Source organism: Athene noctua, chromosome 3, assembly GCF_965140245.1.
Source record: "Athene noctua chromosome 3, bAthNoc1.hap1.1, whole genome shotgun sequence".
In the NCBI taxonomy this organism is placed as follows: domain Eukaryota; kingdom Metazoa; phylum Chordata; class Aves; order Strigiformes; family Strigidae; genus Athene; species Athene noctua.
Window position 1 is genome coordinate 60,597,790 of NC_134039.1, and position 24,854 is coordinate 60,622,643.

Below are 24,854 nucleotides of genomic sequence, written 5' to 3' on the forward strand. Positions count from 1 at the left end.
AATAAAGCACTCTAACATAAAAGGTGGGAGTAAAATCCCTATCTCCGTTTCTCCACCTTAAAACCAAGTCAAAACAGAAGAGTTCTGTTTCACACATCCAGTGCTGAAGAAAAGTCCGCAGCATACTGCAAGGAGAATCTGAAATATGTAAAATGATATGAAAGTCACATAATTTAGATTTTAGACAATACATGGCTTTAAAAACCCCAGAAAGTATGATGAAAAGAACAAAACATTAATTTCAAATGACATGGTTTATTCCAGCTTTAAAGAAATCTTTAAATAAATATTTTAATGTAAATGTTTCCTAACTTTGCAGTTAGTCAGTACTATACAAGGTACTTTAACTTTACAAACTATTTTAACTTACACTGGTTTTTATTGTTCGATCTGCTCCACCTTCCAACAATAGCTTAATACAATCGTTATTTCCATTTTTACAGGCCAAGTACAAAGGTGTCTGTCCTCTTTCAGCAGCATGGTTAATATCAGCCTGATACATAATTAATAGTTCTGCACACCTACAGTAAACAATAAGGTAGCAAAATTATCATATATTTGACATCCAAAACCTCTTTATAACTTAGAACATTTAAATATTTTTTTATAAAGTACCGATTTTATAGATACAGATCTACCTGTGATTTTATCCATCAGATATACACAAGTATAAGGTATAATTTTATACATAGGTATAAAGACAGAAAATCAGGTTACTTTAAACCTGCAAATCTTAAACTACTGTAGCTTCATTTAAAAACTGTAAATGTAAAATATTTAATTTCACAAGGCTAATAAAAACTTGATGACAGCTGCTTAAGAAAAAACCTTCAGCTGAGCAAAAAAGTAACATTTCTGACTACTGATATTTAAAATAGTTTTTGAGACTAGCTATATCAGTATGATTCCTGGTTCTTGTGCCAGGGTTGGCTCCCTTTCCCTTCCCAAATCCAGATTTTCAGTAACACTCAAGACTTAAGAAAAATCTTAATGCTGGTCTATTTCCTCTGCAGTTTAAACAAGGGCTGTAAACAAAGATAATTCCCCATCTCTCTCAATTTTTATCAGTCCATAAAAAGAGGACACCAACAATAAAGCATCAAAGCAATTAATGCAATGCTAAATAACTACTGATTAGTAGACCATACTATAACAAAGAGGATGACAAAATATTTAAACCAATGTAAGGTATATATAAGAATATAAGAAATAGCAGATTATAAAAATCACAAGTATTTTGAGAAAAAAATCTCTTTTTCATTAAGTTTTTATTTAGTCAGAAAAATCAATCAAGTTCAAGATAAAATATTTAAAAAGGGTAAAACAGATAACTAATTACTTAGCTGAGCTTCCTGAAAATGCTCAAATGAACAGAAAAAAATACAAATAAAAGTACTGCTCTACTTTATTAAATGTTGAACATGTATCCTAACCATAGCCATAAAAGTCATCTTAAGATGAGCTCATAACAAGACACCTCCATAAAGTAACTCAGATTGAGTTTTAAGTCTGCTATGTTAAAAATATCTGGTTTGTTATCTTGCATTGTATTTGGTGATTCTGAAAATCCTACATTAACTTTCCACCTCAAGGTCAGGTAAAGTCAGCCTGGCCTGGACCACATAGCAAATGATTTTGAAAGTTTCTCCTAAAAGCATTTTCTGAATTGGTGATACTACTGAACAGCCTGAAAAAAATATCTTTTTTCTTTGTCTGAGTATGTAACTGAGGCTGAAACAACAGTATTGTCTCAGTTTAGGAATAAGGTTAATGAAAATGTCACAGGGGACTGGTTAGCAAATCTATCATAGACAAGTACTGTATAATTGATAGTAGTTTAGTGCTGTCATTAACCCTAGATTCTTAGTGCTGCAGTACAAGTAACACAGACTACACAACATAACACCTGAAAGGGGACAGACTATATTACTGCCCCAAATTCTTCCTATTACAGAATTTTTCTGAGCCACAAATTTGAAGCAATCAACAAATCCAACAGCCTGAAGCACTCATAGTCTCTCAGATATTTTTGGCTGGCCCCATTATTATTCCATGCTCACTTTTACAGTTTGGTTCATGTTTAGTATCTAAAAAAAGTGAAAGCAAAAAACGTCTTTAGGGATAACACACTACGTAAGTAACTCTAAGGGAAAAAGAATATAAAGTCTGCAATATCATAACACAGCAGACAAGATATAGCAAAGTGTTGTGAGGGTAAGTCAGAAAAACAGCTTCCTATTTAAACAAAATCTAAGGTTTATTTTAGTGAGAGAATATGAAGAGTGTATTTTTCACTTGTCAAGTTACATGTAATTTTCACAGATTTTACATAAAACACTGAAACATTTAACTAGATATGTATTTCCACGCTCAAAACATCTAGTGGAAATCTTTGCCTCTGGATTAAGACTTCCAGTAAAAGATGCCCATTAGTTGATAAGCTTGAAGTCCTCTAAGAATTGGCAAGAATCTCTGATGATCCTTACATACTCATTAAAGACCAGGAGAAGAATAGAAATCCCACTCATCCTCATTGTTGGGTCAAGGCCTATGACAGTACAATAACACTCAAAGACTCTGACCCTTATATGTTACTGTAAAATCTGTAAAAATAGTAAAAAGGAACATTAAAAGAATCAAAACCTGAAAGATAAGCAAAACCAAAGATACATAAAACAAAGGTAAAGTCTGTAATAAAGATTCCTCATCATGTTGTTTCAGATTTTTTGAATTTGTAAAATAATTTTATCTGGATAAGGATGCTCTAGAAGAGGTTATCTAATGGTTGCTTCCATCTTTCAGTTCTATTTCCTATGATTCTGTGATACACAGTAAAGCTGCAGAGCAGAAGTACAACATCAGCCTTCAGCTTCTCTGATGAAAGTAGAAAAAAACCAATCATCTGGATGAATTGTTGTGTACTGGTTCTCAGTATAAAAAGACGACACAATTTTCCAATCATGCTGTCCTAAAACACCAATCTTTATAAAATTAGGAGCTTCAAAAAATAAAAGGAAATTATTATAACTACCATTTGAAGAATGTTCTTAGAAATATTCTTTGACTCATACATAATTTTCTGTTTTTCAAAGTTACTCATACAAAAAAACCCCTTAAATCTTAAAAAGTCCTTGTTGTTTAAAGTATTTGATTCTATATGACTCAGGAGAATACTCTGATAAATGTTCTTTTGTGTCTGAATATGAAATTCGTAGTTCTCTGCTTTAAAAAATCAGTGCAAAAATAATTTATTTTCTCCTTCTGCTGTTCATCTTGTATTATGGCTGATAACTCAAAGAAAAATAAGAAGTTGAAATGTATGATGCCCATGTAGACCAGTATCACATTGTGCTTGCTAAGAATACACGTTCAGCAACCTTAAGAGCTGCAATTGGAAACAAAACAAATGGAAAATATTAAAACCAGAATGGCACATGAATATGAGTTTCAGTAGATGTTTTTAATAAATGACAGTTAAATGCAACTATACCTAAGAATGCAACAGTAACGTAATGAAAAAACTATATAATATAGCGTAAAGAGAATATAAAACTGAGTAATACCTGACAGGCAAAATCTTAAGACTTCACTTACTTGACATGTCCCTGAGCAACTGCTGAACACAAAGGTGTAAAGCCATTTTTGTCAGCAGCATCAACTTGTGCTTCTGCAGTCAGCAGCAATCTCACACAATCTATAAATTGAGCAAAAACACAGACTGATGCAACAAAACCAAGTAGTTAAAACTACCAGAAGTTAAAACCTGCTCAAGGGGCAACGGCTGCCAGTCTTTCTGACTATACATCACACACCTTAGCAAACTGAAGCAGAAGCTCAGGAAGCAGTCTGCAGGAAAGAGGTGAGAATTGACTCCCTGGGGGCACCACCACTCTTTTGCAAAAGGGGCTTGGGTTGTGTTCTACTGGGATCCAATAGGTGCCCACTGCTGGCAACTCCCACAGTGTTAGGTAATTTACCAACAAAGTGGGGAATCTGAATTATCCAGAAGCCCCTAAAAGCAGTACAGTCCCACTGGCAGTCATGTGACACATCCTAAATATGACAGCCACAGAGGAGATGCTCACAAGCCATACGTAACTCAAACAACACGCTGGCTAATCTTGTTTTAGGACACTTTGACTTGGGATTGCAATGACAAATAAAATAAACTGACAAACTCAGACATTTCCAAACCACTTCCATTCATACATTTCCAAAATTACATGCTAAAAATAGTACCAGCTAAATTAAGATAATTAATTACATAGTAATTAGACTGCTTTTCATCCACAAATTGGATGCAATTAAGAAAATACTTTTATCTGCTTTATATTCTTGAAATTGGTTCTAGACCAAAATAAAACAAGTCCTTTGTAGCTGAAACTACTACTTTGAAAATAAGCTCAGCTAGAACACCAATTATAAACTTCTGACCTGATTTCTGAGCAAGCTTAACACACTCTGTTCCAGCACTGGGTAAGATCCTGAAGCCAAGCTTTGCTAGTGAAGCTTATCTCTAGATAACAGAAACATATATTTAGAATTACTTAGAAAACTGACTAATCTAAACCATTCCTGGATGTATTTACTCCTGTTACAATTATTTCAAATATTAATACAGATGTTGTGGAGTTGATTGAATAAATAATTTAACATAAAGAAATAAGATATTAAACCACTGTAAATTATATTGTAACTTAAGATTCTCAAATTTTTAAGTAAGTAAACTGATCTGAAATGACTTTTTTTCAAAGTTGGTTGTCAGGATAAGATACTAGGACTTAATCTGTAATATTTTTTTTAAGTCATAAAGAAGCTCTCAGTTAACTAACTTACCTAGTATTTCCATTTGTAATATAATACCAATTAAAATCAAATTATATTTTCAATCACTTTGTAACAGAAAAAATACTCTGCCAACAACATTTTTTTTAATCATTTTTTCATTGTCAATCCCAGTCTTATATTAAACAATTAACTTGAAAATACAGATTCCTGCTTGACATACAAAAATACTGCTAAAGTTTATGAAGGATGTTGAAAAAAATTTCTTCTAGCAATTTCAAGTATTTGGCTAGATTTGGCTCTTAGGTTTCTTCATAAAGCATATGGTAGCCAAGCAAAAGCCATGAAGAATGCACAGAACAAGACTACCTTTCTAGAAAGGTATGGTTAACTCATAGTTATTGACTGGCAGATCATTCAGGTGATAGTTTATCTATGGGAAAATACTGTTTCTGATGAAGATAATTGAAAAGAGCTGTTTATTCTCAGGGATAGGAACAAGCATAAGGAAACACAGCTACTTTCATAAGGCATACCAGGTGAGCTAGCAAGCTCTACGTGACCTGTTCTGGTGGCATATCAAGTAAAAGACAAACAATCCTCAAGAAGCCTAGGTCCTCTGGATGGACTTTTGATTGGGAATTGGAGAAGTGTAATTTGGGTCAGTCCAGGCTTATTAACTCCAGTTCACCACTGTATGCCACAGAAGTAACCAGCAGTGGAGAGGACTGGATGGAAGGGCAGGCACAAGACAGATATGACAGATGTTGTCACTCGGTTAAAGGTTTTGGTCAAAGCAAAAGCAAAACATGGAAGTGTATTAGCACAAACACCTGGAGACTTTACTGCTCTCCACCACAGCTGGGTAGTTAGTTCTTCCAGAGTGTTGGCAAACATCATGCAGATACATCCAGTGGCTTGGCAGAGCTGACTCCGTGTAGCTGTACGTCTCTGCACCTCACTCCTTTCTACTTCCCACATCATTCCAGTTTTTCCTATCAATCAGGGTGCCACAGCCTCCAAATACTCAGGACAGAAGAGAATCAATTATACCATAAATGCATATAATTAGCACATAGCTGAGTCCAAAGGATATTATTGTTATTCTCTTCACATCTCTCAGCTTCAGGAACTCTTGTTATTTCATTCTCTTTTTCTTAACCACCTCATGTGTGGCAGAAAATGGTCAGGATTGGCAACACAATACAGATATATAGATATGCAGATATATTAGCTAAGTGAACTACTGTACATGTTATTAAGTGCATAATAGACTGAAGCAGCTCCTTCTTTGTTAATGGATCAAACCAAGACAGCCTGACAAAACTGGCTGTCTCAATCTAGTGGTTAAATCATAAAATTAACAGTTCCTCGTGTTCATTCAAACACAAAGAAAGTATTTAACGTATATTTTTAGGGTGAAGTTCTCTCTCTCAAACCTACAGAATTGGGGACAGTGTGTGTGGGAAACAAACAAGACACTACAAGCTTCACATGCTGGAAAAACCCTCAGCTGCAGCTCTCAAAAGGCAACTGTTTACTAACAGGAAGACTACACACAGGACAGATTAGGAAAGAATATTTGAGTGCTCTCTTTTCTTGAATAACTCAATTTTCTCTACAGACTGGGGTGTAGCTGCTGCCACCATGCTGGTTACAATGTGCTCTACCATTCTCTGGTTATCTGCATATTTCAAATACTGTCACTGAAAATATGTGGAGGTTATACACTGTATGCTCTTCCCAGACCCTCTGCAACATGGTATTGTTTCTGAAGGTTAGTACTCACTATGCTCTTAACAAGTCTAGAGCTACTCTCTTCTTCTGACCAACTGTTTCCAAGGAGAAATCAGAAAATCTGATTAGTTGACTTAAGAAGAATAAGGGGTCCTGGATGTTTCTGAATCTATTTAGTCACTAACTCCAGGTTGAAAGTATTCTCAATAAATTAAATCATGGTGCGATCACCCACCAGGGTAAGCTTATGTGTTAAATCTTATAGTTAGACTTGATGGTCTCAAGGGTCTTGTCCAACCTAAATGATTCTAAGGAAAAAAAAAAACAGCCAAAAGACAGTAACTTACCATTGACAATCCTACTCAATCCAATGAAAAAATTTATACAATAAATTATTTTATCCTTCCTAAAATTACATCAGTGTCATTTCTTTCCACCTGGTTAGTTAAAAAAAAAAGCTATTAAAATGCACTTTTTAAAATAAGAGATTTATTTCTGTACTTTCTTTCCTAAGCCTATATATTTTTACATAAATTTATTTTTAAGTCTCCACTTTGAAGAGCTGCATCTATCCATGCACTTGGGAGCAAACTGCAAGTAACAAAGAAAGGATTATATATTAAAGTTTAGCACAAAAACCTTTCTGCAAAAATATTATAAATCTACTACTCTCAATTTGCATATCATGTATTAAGGAGACATCAATACTGCTGCTGTGTGATTCTCTCATTCAGAATTCACACAGTCCATTTAGTTGCTAAAATACAATGATTTGTACAACGAAGCACTTTTCACATCCTGTCAACTATACATAGAAGAGTAACACTAAGACGTTTGTAATATATTTTCTATCTTAAAAAGTAGAAGATACTAAACAATTACAGGATACATATGCATGTATTTGGTTTTATTATTGTCTTCTGTCAAGTGCCTCTGTTATTTGCAATTTTGACAATATAACAAGAAACAAAATTGCCTTTGCTGTCAGTTAGAGCTGCTCAGTAATTGGAACTGAAAATCAGGACATTTGCTTTGAAACATTTTAGGAATACAAGATGAGTAAAGAATAATTGGGTCAATTATGGTCTCCCACAAACAGCAGCAATGATAAATGGATGTAACCCTAGAATAACGCACAGAACATCCATTCAGTGAGGGGGGAAAAAATAAATCCCCACATTATAATAAATTTGGACTCTTAATACTGAAGATTAAAAAAAAAAAAAAGTGCCACAGGCAGAAAATAAAACAAAGGACTTTTCTAATATTTTAAGGGTCTTGGCAACAGCAAAGCAACTGTCAGATGAAAAGGCCCAGATGTTCCTACGAAGTAAACCATAGCACCTAGCAAGCAAAGATAAAATACACCATTCCAAACAAAGGGAAAATTCCCCCTATCCCTATGCCTGGCAGCAAAATTAACCCTGAACATGTGAGAAAAATGTATACTATCTGCCTAGCTATGGATTTTGGATCCAATAATTTGATATTTAAAATACCTGAGAAAAATAATGGCAAAGTCTCTCTAAATACTATTTTGAACACGGGAGCAGGGTTTTCTGATTGTCTCTAACAAATACATTGTGAAATAAAACCACAAAATACTCTTCAAAGCAGTGGCTTTATAGGCACTATGTTCCACCTTCTACTATGAAATAAAATCTTAACTTTACTAAAAATTAATAGAATTTTGTCATTGGTATTGGTGGATTTCATCTTTAGTGTCCAAAACAGCATAATGGTATTATTTGCAATATATGAATCTAGGAGATTTTTACATACGTAAAAAAACCTAGAGTAATGTGTACTGGAATTTTTAAAAAAGCTGCTGTTTGAGAGCCTTAATGTTAACAGTCTGAAAATTATCACTTTGAGTTTGTATCCATGAAATTCGTAACTGTTACTAAGATATTTGCCTCACTTATTAATATGTTCATAAAATATGAAGACAGACTGTTGAAGGGTTCAGAAATGTTACCTCCTCAGGACCAAGGGCTGGGGTAGTGGGTAAAAGAAAAAATATCATCTCAGTAGAGCCTAGAGAACAAACTAAAGCTGTTTCATCTAGTTCAAAAATAAAGGCAGTTTATTTTATTTCCCAAGTAACACACTACTCTGAAACCACCTTCCATCATTTTCATCGTTGCTGCAGAAGATCAAAACACTGGGGATGGCCTGTTCTTTTCTGCTTATTCCCTGTAGAGGAAAGTTTGTTCTTTCAAGTTGCCTTTGCTACAAAAGAGATTTGTTACCGAACATGGGGTGACGATATCTGGTGACTTTTTAAAAGAAGGGAGTGGAGAATTAGAATTGATGTTCCTGCAGAATTACAAGCAAGAATATCTTCTGTGTTCCAAAATTCTGCCTCCAGAAGCATTGCTTATATATATGCTATACTATGATTTTTGTTATGTAATTTATACAACTCATTCTCAATTTCACATTTTTAAAAACCATGCATTTGACCTCATTTATTATTAAAACTTATGTAATAAGCTTTCACTATTGCACATGAATTGCATAGCAACACTTGGTATCACTTACCTGTATGTCCATTCGTAGCAGCAGAATACAAGGCAGAATAGCCATCTTCACAAGAGTAATTAATGTCCAGTCCTTCTTCATTAAGCAGCATTGATAATAAAGTGACATTTCCCTGGGCAGCAGCTTGGTGAAGAAGGGTGGGCCTGCCACCCAGGGGGACAGGACCACCACTTGTTAACAAAGAGGTTAGGGAGGAAGACCAGCCTGTGAGTTAAAGCAACAGACATTAGATGGAAGACACATAAATAAAGCTCTGCATTTTCTGTGCTCTTTTAAAAATTAAAAAGGATCTTCAAAATGACAGGAGTTTTTAGTTTAGCACAGGTTTTGTGATGCTTTGTCCATACATCAGAAGATATTCTGAAGAATAAAAACTGTGTACAGGGATGACAGCTGTTAATGCAAATGAACAGGATATCATTACAAAAAGGTTAATGTGAAACTTGCTATAAACTGTAGCAGCAGCTGAATGTCTCAAAAAAATTTGTATTATTATAATTCAGAACCTACCAAAAGTTTTATACAAATTTTAATTTAATTGCTGATATGCTGGGAAGGGTTTTTTTAAAGTATGTAAACAAAGGCTTCCAAAACAAAATACTTATTTTCATATGAAATTTCATCCTCCTTTACAGTCTTAGTGTAAACTTTGGTATTCATATCTCACCTGCAGTTACACAGATAAATTGCACAGAGAGCCCTTAATAACTGTAAGCGCTTTTCAATAAGTTTGCAAAAAAATCGCAGAAATCATTTACACAAATAATGTAGAAATAAAAATATTGAACTGTACCTTAAGGTAATGTTCCTTTTACTGAGCAATACTTAATATATTATAAAATGCTCCAGTGTCAATGAATTACCAGTTATACAAAATTTATGAGTGAAAGGTTTCAAGTCACCCCATTAAAAATTAGTATTCAATTCAAAGCTTTGAAAGCTTAGGAGTTATCTTGGTTAATCGTTCTGTTCATTACTTATCAGCTTTAGCAGGGAGTTTGTTAAGGATATGAAGTTTGCTGCATAAGGCATAGAAAACTTTGTGCATTCTTCCTTGATCAAGGACTGCAAGAGAAAACAGGAGAAAGATTTTTTTATCTTATTTTCACTATTACCTTTAGAAAAGCCACTTCATAGTTTTCTCCTGAATAAATAACTTTGTATTCTGTGGCCACACACAAGCTATTATATGAGGTTGAAATCTGACAATAACAAAGCAAGTTTACTGTGGTTCTTCAACACCCAAGACTGAAGAGGAGCTGTAGGGCATTACCTCCAGCTCCATCAAGCTGATCAAGTGCTGATCTGACATGCAACACCTAGAACTAGAAAAAGCATGTGGCAGTAGCTCTACCATGTCGGGATGATCTGCTCTGCATTTTGGAAAAACAAAATTAAATATGGAAGTTCCCAATAGCATACTACAGAAGCAACAGATTTGGGAACCTCGCAAGATCTAGATAAAATTTTAATTAAGGTCCATCTTACACAAGAATCCACCATCTGAGCAGCCCCAATGAAGAACACATAGTTTGATTCCAGTTCAAAACAACAAAAATAAATTCTTGGAATTTTTTCATATTTGTTTCTAAAATAAGATATTTGTTTCTAAAATAAGATAATTTTGTAATTTCTTAAATTAAATCAAGTTTACTAGTTTAGTATGTAAAGGAATCTTATTTTCAAAATGTTAGCTTATTATTCACTATATTCACTATACTCACTATTATTGACTATAAGAAGCCATCACTACAGCTATGAAGTTACCTTATAAATCCAACTTTAAACCGATGATAAACTGTAAAGTTAATTCCATCCGTCTTCATATAACTTCAATTCTGAAGCTACCTTCTGACTATTAATACTCTTACTAATATTTGTTTCTCCAGTATTTTTAATCAGAGGATTTTGAGGGTTTTCTGAAGTTTGTAAAAAAAAAAAAAGGCAATATACAAAGTAAACTGCATCCTTTAAGTGGTTTAAAAATACATTTATCTCCACTTCCAATATTTGAGAACAGTTAACTCATAAAATCCCCAAAGGTCTAAAGAATTATTTTTGTTCTTCATTACCATTACAGAAGTGTTTTTATTTTTCCAACCTTTTGTTATTCTTTGAAACTAACTGTGCTGCAGGTGTTGCTATATATATATATATATATAAAAAAATTTTTCAAATGGTACTCATGCAGTTTTACTGTCTTGCCATGGTAGTTAACTGGTAGTGTACATAGCTTGGGTGTCACTCCAGATTGCTAACATTCTTCATCCAAGATATACTGAAATTATTTGGGAGGACCTGGGGAGCCTGACACTAAGCTTTAAGTATGCAGTTCACTTTGCCAAGCAGTTTTGTAATATTTTTCTGGGTTCCCTTCCTTACTGAAAACAGTGTTGTGGGGTTTTTTTGTTTTTTTGGTTTTTTTTAAAGCTTTATTAACAGAAATGCCAAAATTAAGAGTTTTTGTGTGCCATATGTGTATCTTAACTTTAATTTCAACTCCTTAAAATGAAAGATATGTTGTTGCAATTCAGTGATGAAATTTATTATACTAGGTTAACATTAGATGAAAACCTTATGCTGAAAAAGATATAAGACCCAGGTAATAACATAAACAGAACTTTAACTTCTATTATCAATGTAAAGCAATATAATAAAGCTGAATTCATCCAACAAAATACATCAACATTAGAAAATACCAATAAATAAGGTACACTATTACTGATGCAAAAAGCTAGGAAATGTGAAGCATCTGTGAAAGCTGGTAGGGCATGCAGTGATGAAGGGCAGATAGACAAAAACAGCTTCTGGCATCAGCTTCAGAATGTGAGGTGGTTAATTTCAGAGCCCAGATCAGTCCCTTATCCCCCACTTTTATCTTCCAAGCCAATTGTATAGAGAGAATAAATCAATCATTACAGAAATGAGCAAAATAAAAAACATACTTCAGTGAAGAGTGACATAGAAAGTGCAAAACCAAGAAGAAAGTGAAAGCAGAAATCCCAGGGGTATGAAAATCCAACTGCCTACATTCGTTTCCATTTTGAAGTCTTACAGCCATTGAAATGTAGAAATCCAAACAGAGCAGAAGCATTTTGGCACCAGTTCAAATGCTGCTGAAGTTAATGAAAACACTGCCACAGATTTTGAATCAGGCCATAAATGTTCACTGTAATTTCTCTATGTGCAGTCTGTTCAACATTAGTGACAAAAGCTGGTGTCTTTTTCTACCAGGGATGAAAAGAGAAGCATGCAGTACAATGCCCAATCTCTAAAAGAAGGTATTGTCACATTAATTTAGCAGAACACAACTGAAATAATCGGTGTTCTGATTTTAAGTTTGCTCTTAATAGTTGTTCCTTCTAGAACCAAGACACTCTCTTACTGAAGATCAGGCTGTTGATATGTTAAAGCCATCTGAGCTAACTGGGAAACTGTTTTAAAACTAATAAATAGAATACTTTAGTGGTTAGGGTATTATCAATCCTTCTGACTCCACAGTAAGAAGAAAGAAACATGAAGTTACTGACCAAAAAAAAAAAAAAAAAAAAAAAAAAAAAAATTCAGTGTCTTTTTGTGTTAAATGTTTTGCACTGTTTAAAAATATTAACTCACTACTTACTACACAATCAAATGAGTAACATTTCACCATGCTGTGCTTTAACTGAAAGTAAAACTGCAATTCTAACCATTTTCTGAAGAAAGTAAATAAAACAGATTTAAATCAACCAGAACATTAATAAAGCTAACTGAATCTGTGCCTACATGGTATGAAAATGCAGATACAGGAAGGAGGTTTCAGTACTATTTGTAGTTTGTGAGATGTTCACCTCAAGAAAAGTCATACTGAACAAAGAAACTGAAAAGAGAAAGTGATTAAGCTACATGAATCCAGGCATAACTGACCACATTATCTTAATGAAAACAGTGTTATTGAATTTGGTTTATCCTAAGACAAAGCCTATTTCCATATATATTTATAAAATCTATTTTTTTTCTTTTCTCAGCATAAAATTTTGAAGGAAATATCTTTCCATACTTGCATAACATCTGTTGCTCAAAGTTTATTTAGTTCTGCAGATTGCCAGAACACTTGGCCAAAATAGATTAAGTTCCCTTAAAAAACATAAATAAAATGGGATTGGAGAATAAGTGCACTAAAAGACAAGCATTAGTTTGGGAAAAAGACAAAGGAGCTCCTGAATATTTCCCTGAATATTGCAGATAAAGTTATTAAAATTCTTTGACCCTGTTTGTAGTCAGTAAATGAGGGATAAAACAACATCTCTATATTAATAAAATAAAACAGCAGACCACTATCTAGAGTTTAAGCAATCTTCCTTTATAAACTTCAGATTATGGGATATGTTTCCCATTCACGATTGTAAAAATTCACAAAAATCAGTGCCACTTACAAAATACTAACAGAATCAAATGTTCAAAGCAAGGATTATAAGGAAATTAATGAATCCAAATGTTTCCATTCCTTCCAAACACAGGTGAATGGAATGTAAATGAAGAAATGCAATCTGAACACAAACCAGCACAACTTAAAAAACCTAACAGCTTTTGACAAAAACCCTATTTTTGAGAATTGCTTTTGAGAACTGTCACAAATGTCATAAAAAACACAGCTTGACTATTTTGTGGAGGAGTCCTATTTAAAAGGCTGATTGTTCTCCTAAGAAAAAAGTTTATACTTCAAAGCACAAACAAAAAGTAATAACAATACATAGAGAGTTAGGAAGTCAAGTTGTGGTAATTTCATTTTTAAAATAGAAGATATTATTTTAAAAGAATAATCAAAAACAGCTTCCCCAAGACTGATGAGTGAGTTCAACTGCCTTATCAGACAGTGGGATAGCTACCAACAGAAAGTGGTTGGTTGTGTGATGGAAGCAGACTCGCTGTGCAGGCATTCTCTACCCTACAGATGATGATACAGAGGGACTGAAGTTATGAGGGACTAAAGTACCATAACTGAACTGAAAATAACTGTTGAAAGTTTGAGGCCATTCAAACGTTATTCAATGCTGATGAAGGTCTAAATTATTCCATAACTGTGTGTCTGTCTTCCTTACTGCACTGCAAGTCAGGCTAAAGTGGGACTTCTACCTAATGTTCCAGTGTTGTTGATTGCAGCAAAGAAATATGTTGACAAAAAGATTTATAGGAGATCTACAATTAACTGAAATGTAGATGAGGGCTGCCTTTGTCCATTTAACTGCCATCAAGAAGATCCCCTGCAGTTGGCAGCACATTAAGCACACAAATAAGTCCCTCCCACAATGCAAAATGAATAGCAAGTACACACACTGACTCCAGACTATCAATGTAACGTTTCAAGTTTCCAACAATAAACCTTGGCTGATACCTGTTGAAGTAAACCTGTGAGATGCCACACACAAGTATTAACAAAGCCTACAAGTGTAACAAGAAGAACTACAGAAAAATGAAAATAAAAATGAAACGTATTCTGTAGGTATGAAGTCATATATTTGAAACTGCACTGCTATCCAGGCAATTATATATCTTAATGTGCAACCACCTAATGCCATAGGAGAATACAGTGGCACTGGCTATGCCCTTTTTTCCTAAAAGATTCACAAAGCACTGAAATACACATTCCATGGAAGATCACCAGCAGAAGCAATTTTCAAAACATTATTTCAGACTGAGAAAGCATTTAAGTCTCAAATAACATAATTCACAAAAAAACCCTAATCAACCATCCAACCCCCAAAAACCCAAACAACAACAACAAAAAAGAGTTTCTTTAATATATCATAATATGCAGCCCATTTACTTTAAACATTAGTCCTCTTTACCTTTAAAAAAAGCTTTCAATTCAGAGATCTCCTTATGGAAGCAAACTAATTTATAACATTACTAAGCAAAAGAATTCCCATACCCCTGGAATGTGGAAAAAATATAAATGAAAATATCAGCTTCTAGAAAGTAAAAAAGAGAAATGTCTAAAAAGAGAAATAAAGCAAACAAGAGACGTATAGGAAAACCAAAACATTATTTTAGAGGGAGAAAGTTTGTAGCATATCAATCCCTTTACCTGATGCTGTTACCAGGAGGCTGTCTGAATCACATGGTCTACAGGATGAAGCACTAACAGGGTTTATGGAGGAGCTACAGGCAATGGTGGTGGGAATGACAAAGGAATTTTCTGAACATGCAGGTTGGTTCAGTCCAGGGAAGTGGGAAGGCCAGGCACCCACCTGAGATGAGGCTATGGCTGGTATGGCACAGCCTGCAGGTGCCACAGATAAATCTATAGCAGGTTTTGGTGGCAGCTGAGGTGAGGACTTAGAAATAATTTCCTCATTTATTACCCTGATTCCTTGTGGTGAACTTGAAAGAGGTGAGGTCACGGTTTTGCTGTCAGTTTTTGCACTTGTATTTGGGGATCGACTACTATCCATTAAAACTTTAAGCTGTGGGTGTGGTGGAGAAGGAGTTTGAGAAAGACCTGGTTTTTTAGGAGGAATAGGTGGAGGATTTCCTCTGTCAATTCTTGATACACTGGGAGTCTTTAAACTCATTCTACCAACTGGGGGGTAAGTGCCAACTTCCATTGAATGTGATGTCCCTGGCCGTGATGGAGCACTGCTCTGAGGGCTTGTAAATCTTGAAAGGACTTGGGTAACCGTATTCCGAGCTACCTGTTTGGCAACTAGGTTGTCACGACTAGTAGGGGATACATCCCTTGAGGGAGGGCTTTGGGTAGTGTTTCCATTTTGGTCTTGATCATTTGCATTTGTTTGAAATCTAAATCTAGCTGCTTGGATTCGTGGATTTAGGCCTGGATGCCCAGTAGTGTTGGCAGATGGTGAATGCAAACTGTGCATAGAAGAATTGAGTGAGGAATTCTGAGTTGTGGAAGTTGGTGCTGCAGGGGTGCAGAGGGAAGTACTATTTGAAAAAGGGGAAGTGCTACTTGGTAAATCAGGTGATGAGCCTGTACTTGGTCCATTTTCCTCAATTCTGTTTTGATTCTGTGTAAGAACAGGAGTTGCAGGAGGGACAAGTTCACTAGATGAAGACTGCCTATCAATGACAGGCTTCACAGATGCTGCATTGGTGCACACATTCATTTTTGTATTGCCAGATCCTAGTGGGTTCACTGTAGAAGGCTTTACAGATACAGTCAGAGGCAACTTCTTAACATTTTCTGTGCTACTGTCCATCACTACAGAATCTGTTTGGCAGGCAACAGTTCTTGAACTTGGCTCTTCTGTTTCAACAGAAACAGAAACAAGACTCCTATCTTTGTTTTTTTCTTTAAGAGAAAGATTAGCTTTACTTTCATTCTCCTTTTTTAATTGCTCAATCATTTTGATCATTTTATCTCTCTCTTCTCTGAGGTCATTGGTGTGCACTTCCTCTCTGTGAAGTTTGGCACGCAACTGCTCTCTCTCTGTGTCAAACTCAGACAGCTGCTTTTCCATTTGAGCTTCCATTTGTGTACTCCTTTGTTTCTCAGCTGCAAGAGACTCCTCCAGTTCAGCAGCCTTTTTCTTTTCCTCTTCAAATTTTGACATCACTTCTTCCAGTTTCTGGGCTTCCTCTACAATTCGGCCAGACAACTGCTTACACTCTTTCACTAGCATCAATACTACATGCTTATTCTTTCCACGTTCTTCTTCAAGACGAGCTGATAGCTTTTTGTGCTCCAGCTCAAGATTCTGTAACTGAGATTTTTCCATTTCCAACTGTAAGAAAGCATAGAGAAAAATTCCATTAACAAGATGGAAACTTTCAACATAACCGAATATTAAACTGACATTGATATTTTAACCTTTTAAAGTATGCCTAAAATGAGCCTGACTACCCCATGAATGTAATCTGTGATATCTAAAACAAGTGCCTATAATTTTATACAAGCAAAACAAAGAGATAGGCATCTGAAGAGCGATTCAGAAACTAAGTAAACCCATCTACTTTCCTCCACTGACACACAAAGACTTCTCAGAGATTAAATGCTTGTGATTTGTGAGTGAGGAGCTACCTGTTCTCCAGAAATTAGACATAAGACATCACAGAAAGTCCTCTTCTCAGTGAAGGAACCAGACACAAGCAAGAGATGAGCTTTGCAAAAAAACTTTGAGCCCAGAAATGAAAGGTTTAGATTTTAGGTCTTCCACAGACTGAAGGAGATTAGGGTTGAAATACACAGTCCATTATGCCCAGAATAGGTGTCTTTTATCTTGTTTTAACATTTAGATATAAGACATTCATTTCCGAGATCAACTTTTTGGCATAGGCACAAATATCTTCCTGTACTTACTAATAGTGGAAGGTCTCAGTGACATCAGTGATGTATGAACTATGTTATAAGCTAGAATCAGAAAACTACCTACTACCATGCAGGTAATGGATAAGAGTAATTCTTCCCCCCATTCATATGGTCATTGCCTCCAATTTGTCTTGCCTGCTGATTATGCTTTTATTCAAAGCCCCTGTTCTAGAAAAGCACTGGAAAAATCTGTTAATGCACCATTTTATAAAATACCAACTAGCAATAATGCAACCCAAATTGCTTCATATTTTCCCAAGTAAACTTTTACACTAGTCAAACAGCAACAAAAGAAAAACTGATTTCTTTCTTCCTGCTCCTCCCTTCACATACTGATGCAGTAGCTTCCTATATGACTTATCTGAATGACTGATAAAAAAAACCAAACAAAAGCCCCCAAAACTGCTGAGCATTCCTTCTCCTATAGTCTCTTTACTGGTATAGTCTTGTCAGTTCTACTTCATATTTATGTACAGATTGATACAGAAATAACAATTCAGAACTGTACTGCTTAAGTGCATTTTCTAAGTAAGCATTTTTTCTCGAAAAATACTTTCAGGTACCTATGAAAAAAAAAATAATCAATTGCTCACAACATGAACAGTTAATTTTGACTGCAACAGGAAATTGTTTCATGTTTCTACAAAACAAGAACCTTTCAGAGTGCTCGAAAAATAATCTAAGAAAAGCTGTGGCAAATAGCAGGACATTTAAGATCTTATTTGGAATAAAGGTTTCACTTCAATAGATGAAGGAAGAATCATAGATTATAGATTCACATTATAGTGTCATGGTAAAAATAATACTGATTTCAGAGTTTAAGTCAATACAGTGTCGTGAACATATTTACTGTAAACTGTTATGTGGGAAACAAGATGGCCTCCAATAGGGGACTGGTAATAGCTATGGAACATCTCGTCTTTCGGCCAATGATTAAAATATTGCTTTGGCTGTTAGATGAAAACAAACACAAAAGCAAAAAAAACCCCAGGCATTAAAGTATAATAGTTTTTCAGAAGCCTGTTACCACAGCACAGTATTCCCTGTCCTGTCCAATAGGATATGAAATTTTTTAGCTCTGGAAGCTTTTTCCACATCACCCTAGATGTGTCTACAGTTAATTTTTAACTAAATGCCATTTAAACAAAATCTAATGCAAATACTACTTTTAAATAAAAATTTTGTTACTCTCCAGTTATATCACAGAGTAGAGATGAAACTTATGCCATCAAGAGATGAGTACAAGAGAGAGAGAGTCTGCAGTTGTAATAGAAATAAATCCCACTTGCTACAGCTCATTGTCCCCAAAATAATTTTTTCCCCACATGGTAAGTAGAATTCAAACACAAAAAAATGCTTAGAAAGGAAGTGAAATGACATAGAGAGAATAAACAATATATCCTGCATGAATTTACACTTATAGATGAACATAGGTTTCAGCCTCCCAACATTTCTAATCACATTACCTGACTGTAAATTTCTCTTCCATTTTCTTCAGAAGAATGGAAAAAGCATCAAGAGGTGATGGCAATACTAATGTGATATATATTATAGTAATAGTAAAATTTTGTTCTGAAATCATACCGTTATCATAAGAAACAGTGAACTAAAAGAAGAAATCACTATGGTAAATTATACCTACATTATAAATGTCATCTTGGTTTCAAATACCTCAAAACCCGTTTAGCAGTGGAGGGGATCCATTCCAGGTTAACCAATACACTCTGTACAATGCATTCCAGAAAACCAAGTCCACCCATTCTTAAGAACAGTTTTAAACATATAAAAAAATAAGGTATGGCATTATCAGTCATTGTTAAACAAACAGTATCAGCAACAACATCTCTTCAGTTATGTTAATGACAGTACAGCTGCAAATTAAATTAACAAGCTGTTATGATGACATTGTACTTAGAAATGGTCCCATTCACAGTTCTTCACGTGCAGAAAAATCTTTTTTTTTTCTCAAGCATTTCATTGTTTTTTTCAAAGCAGCCAACAGCATTTGGATGCTTCACAAGCATTTCAAAGCAAGTGAACATCCAACAGTAACATCGGAGCATCCAACAGTTTCTTTTTTGTTAAAACAGATACAAAAATAATGAGAAATAGATACAATTTTTAAGGCTTGGAAATGCAATAAGATTATAATGAAAATGTTTTTATGATGATTTTCTATACTTTATTATTCCTCCTATTTTGCTTTCAGATCAGTGACTGGTTCTATAATTTAACTGTTGTGTAATTACATTACTTTCAAACAATTACAAGCAGATTTTAACATATAACTGGGATGAAAACAGTTTATCATACTATTATAGTGTATAATGTCCTACATGTAAGCATTGCATATTAATAAAGAATCCCTAATATATATATAAAGTACTCTATTTGATTTCAAATTGACAAGAGCTGCATTAGTTTCTCATTTTACGTTGCTGTCTCCTATGTCTATCTCTCACCTCTGCCCTTGTTTTGACTGCATCATCTTGAATAGAAAAAACCTCTGAATATTTACATTTTTTCCTTTAGAGGACAGATTTGGGACTAGCTGTAATTATTTATGAGCTCATGAACTAGCAACAATCTGGTTTTTGCAAAGTGCACTACATGTATACACTACAACATATCAGTAATGTAAACATCTGTAAATATGTCCGAGAAGGATTTGAAAATGGGTAAAAAAGGATACTGAGAAAAATTATCGTGTCCCACAAAGAACTAACCAGCAAAGACCATTTAAAGGTGAGAGACAGAGTACATGCCTTGTGAGAAAAGGTCGAGGGAGATTGGCTTGATTAATCTATTGAAAAAAGACTGTGAGATGATCTAATAGAAACATACTACTCCTTTTGAAGGGTCTTGCAATGATGACAGAGTCAAATTCTCAGTACTGGCAGGTGGGGCCCCACAACAGAAGGTTAATGTGAAAAATTGCTCTTTAAGAGGCTCAGTCTTGGAAAAAAGTTCTTCACAAGGATAGTAGTGCAGAAAGGCTGCAGTATTGCAATTCCTGGAGGGTTTCAGTCCTCAGACAGACAAATTCACAGACGACCAGACGTACTGCTGGTGACACCCTGCTTTAAGCACAAGGTTAGACTAAATCATATAAACGGGCCTCTTCCAACCAATGTGTCTATTTTTCTTTGAGCATGCATACCAATACTAACTTCTCTGCAAACATTTGAGAAATCAAGAACTGTAATTTTGATTATCTGGTTTTGAATTCCCAGGAAACCTCAAAATTAATTTTGATAGCAGCTCCAGGAAAAGCATTCAAAGAGATGGAAGAGGATAGAGACTTAACACATAGCAGGTGACATCTGGGGATTAGGTGTTTGGTAAATGACTGACAGTCATTTGTGCACCTCTTTCATTTTTCTACATTCTGGCACATTGTTATGACTTTTTACGATCAAATGCAAATTTTATTCAAAGAATGCTTTTAAGGTCACTATATTCACAGATAATAAGTCCCCAAGAATAAGAGTTCAGTCTGAGCCTGCTTAATGTCCGGTAATATCCAGAGAAAATAAACACAGCGGTACATAGACTTCACTACTTAGTGTAAGAGTGAGACAATGAGGCAATTTCAAATGTGAAGATACAGGCATCACACATTTAGAGGAGGAGGAACCACTCTTGGGGGCAGAAGGTGTGGCTGTCTCTGTATTTAGATCACATTTTTCTAAACTTTTTGTTGTTGTTACATTGGGTCACCCTACTTTGTTGAACATTTCTAGAAATCCCTCAAAACACCTTCATTACCCTCTTCCATGGAGAGATTTGACAGATGGAGAATAGATAAAAAAATGTAGAACTAAGGGAAGGTAAAACACTGAATGAATGGTTTGTAAATGGAGACGGTTGAGAAATGTGTTGTCTGTTCCCACAAACCCAAGAAGTTTAAGAGGGTGCCCTGTCTAAACAGCATTTCTAATTGGCTTTAAAAGAAGAAGATGTAAGTCCTGTAGAGTCATGCACACAGCTGCTCAATACCATGCAGTTTGTTTTCAAATCCTGTGTTATTTAATTTTCCTATTTTTTACAAGGAGTAAAACCAGTAGAATCATAATGAAACACTTTCAAAGCAACATACGTTTTTTAAGTGTGGGGCTTTAAAATTTTAGCTTAAAAGTTACAGACTTCAGAATTGAATGTAGTAAAGGTTCAGGTACTTCTCAAGGTAAGAATCAAGCTGCAAAATAAATTAAGATGAAACTACTTAAGATTTAAAGAAAAAAATGCATGTATTATTCTCGGAAACAAAAGACAAGATCATCCTTTCCTGTACACGCAGACTTACAGATACAGACTTTGGTAATAAATCTGGGCCAAAAAAAGGACAGAAATGGAATTTACATACCAATATCCTGACCTCGAGACATATTCTCAATATGTAAACCCATCTTACATGCATCTATCTGTTAATATACTAAAAACCAGAGATAAATGAAGAAGAGACTTGTGGCCATGCACTGAAACAAGAAACTAATCCAAGTGTCCAGGCAGATGTGTCAGGGTGTCTCCAGTTCATTCATCAGTCAGAATAAGCAAACTTACTTACTGTATGATATGCTGAGACAATCCCTTCCCCAAAATCTCAACTTACTTACAAAGCATATGAAAAATAAAATTAACATTTAAGAGTCCTCAAAAAGAAGGGCTAGGTAAGTACAAGTAACAGTTCACTACATAAGCCATTACACTGGTTTAAGACTTAAATATCATATATACAGTTTAGTATTATTCATTTTTGCTAATATGGTATCTGAAGTCGTAAGAGAGCAGGGATGCTTAAACTAAACTAAACAACAGTTAAGATAACAAAAAAAAAAAGGTTTGCTGATTTAAGTATGTATTTCCAGCATACTTCCAGTACTTCAATATGCATATTATTTCCCAAAGAGCGATGACTACCAAACCCAATTTTATGTCAATTGTCTTAGCATTGTCTGTTTTATTTTTTAAACATCAGTACAAAATGGTCACCAAAAATCTATTTCACAGCTACTGAAGACATTCTATCCATCTCATACCCACTGAGGATGATTCAATGCCTAGCAAGCATTTCTTTTCTAATTATTAAAAAATACTTGGTCTAGATTAGTCTATTATATTACCATTCCCCTCTCTCCTCTCAAAACCCCTTCCCCAACATATTCATATTTAGATATGCTTTAAAAATATATGGTTTACATATTAGTGAAATATGTGCAACCATTCACCTTCAAAATAACATTGTTTTACCTTCAAATGAGTCTTTTTTTGCAATATACTTGTTCTAAAATAATTTTCTCTTTACAGCAAATGTTCTAAATATGCAAAAAGGTATTTTTTAGAGCTATAATTTATTTTTACTGAATTATGAAACAGAGCTATCTAATATAAAATGCAAATAAATTATTTTATGTTATTTAGGTTAGAACAAAAATAACAGTAGCTTCTCTAGACTTCAGTGGTGTTGGTTTAAAAATATAATATGATGATACTTTCTCAGCTCACACTGAGCTATCCACTTATATACTGCATTGACTTGTACCAGTTATAGTTCATTTATTGAATAATAATGAGCTAAATTAATGGAATGAATGAAGTGTGCACACAAAATACCACCAGAAAATCAGCACCTCACTATATATGACAATTAGGTGATAATACTTTAACACTCCTAATAAGTACCAAGTTAGATAAAGATGCAAATTTAAAAAGAGGCATGAAAGAATAAATCAGGAGAGGGAAATGGAAAAAAAGTTGGTATCAGTATACCTTCTTTTGTCTGTTTTCAGCAGCAGCCAACTGAGCTGACATTCTTTCTTGCATTTTCCTGCAGTGAGCCATAACAGCTTCTAAAATGGACAGGGGGTTCATACATATTGGCTTCTTTTCTTTATCACCAGCACCAGCCTCAAAGTCTCTCTGAAGAGCCAGAAATGGGTCACTTAGATTAAATCTTCCATATCGCTCCTGGATAAAAACCTCTTTGCGCCGGGCCTAACAAAAAAAAACCAAAAACAAACAGACAAAGAAATAAAACTAAATGCATTCTTTGGAGTACATCCACACATAGAAGAGGCCTAAACCACAGGGAAAGTTATGTTACTTATGTTTTTAAAATATTTTATTCAGGTATTTGTTTACAGTCTCTAAAAGAAATAGATACATTGCACACAGATTTGATTATAGTCAATATGATTCACCACATAAAAAGACCCCCTTCTCAATTCAATTCAGAAATATCAATTTGGAGCAGTTTCAGAAGTATCACAAAAGTAACGTCTTGTAAATTGGCTGATACACAGAGAGGAAAGGGAAGAAAAACATTCTGAGATAGTTTTCTATTTCTGTGTATTAAAATAATGTTAGTAAAAATATATGAAAATTGTGTGTTTACTGCAGTACCAAAATAAGTATTTTTTTTTTTAAAAAAAATGACGGTATGCAATTGACGGTTACACATACAGAGATTTTCATAAGTAATATCAGACAAACAGAGAGGAAAAATACCACCAAGGCTTTTGTGAAATTAAGACACTTCTCATATCTCTCTTCAGGAACAACTTGATGTCATATTTTTCTCCATACAATTATTTTAAAACACAATCATATTTCCAACGACAGTATAACACTTTATTGTCATAACAAAAAATATTAATAAAGATCAGAGGTAGTTTTGCCTGACAAATTTTTGGTTCTTTAGCCCAACATGGAAACAGACCAGTTTCAGAGAAGGTATTTTTATACATTTAATACACAGTACACAGGAAGATCACAGATAAGCTCTGACTTCTAACAGTCTTCATAGAAAATATTGTTCCAAAATCTCAGGCTTAAGACCCATCTAATTTGTGGGGGGGAAAGAAAACCAAATCAAACAAAGCAAGCAAGCAAGCAAAAAAAAACCCAAACCACCAAAAAACCCCACCAGAAAGATCCAATTATTTCTAAAATTTTGTTGTGGTGTTCTTGTGTGTATAACAGAAAGCAGAAGGAAGAAAGCCAAACCATTAAAGCACAAATTTTGGAAGAAAATGAAGGCTTGTTACCTTAAAAATTAAAACAGTCACTAGAGCAGCTCTTTAAAGAAGTATGTCAGAAAAAATAAATAAAAAAGAAACAAACCCCAAACCACAGTGCAGAGAAACACCATCAGAAAGAGGAACCCCTCTGAAAATGGATAAAACATTTATCTGTGATTTGATTCAAATTTGGTTTTAAAGAATAAGCAAAAAAGATAAAGACTAAGCCAATTCTGAGGTACAAAAGAGGAGGAACAAGCCTAATGATTACCAAATGGGTTAGCAGATCATTTAGAAAGCTTGAAGTTAAACTTGTAACATATGAAAAGATCATAAAAGGTAATACACATTTCAGGGCATGAGAAATCAAAGAACACAAGACTATGTTAGAAAAACTCCCCAGAGAACAACTACAAATAATATACCTAGGTGAATGCCCAACTTTTTCCTATATATTGTCT

General features: G+C 34.5%; 1 protein-coding gene across 1 annotated transcript in view; it reads right to left on the bottom strand.

Annotated features, from left to right (window-relative positions):
* CTTNBP2 (cortactin binding protein 2) overlaps positions 1 to 24,854 on the bottom strand; it is an 85,422-nt gene that overhangs the window by 30,282 nt on the left and 30,286 nt on the right. The window contains exons 3-7 of the mRNA XM_074903147.1: positions 23,144 to 23,368; positions 15,134 to 16,790; positions 9,067 to 9,270; positions 3,595 to 3,694; positions 371 to 521 (exon numbers count right to left, since the gene is read on the bottom strand). Of these exons, the coding sequence (XP_074759248.1) occupies positions 371 to 521; positions 3,595 to 3,694; positions 9,067 to 9,270; positions 15,134 to 16,790; positions 23,144 to 23,368 (2,337 nt within the window). The remainder of the gene's footprint in view (positions 1 to 370; positions 522 to 3,594; positions 3,695 to 9,066; positions 9,271 to 15,133; positions 16,791 to 23,143; positions 23,369 to 24,854) is intronic.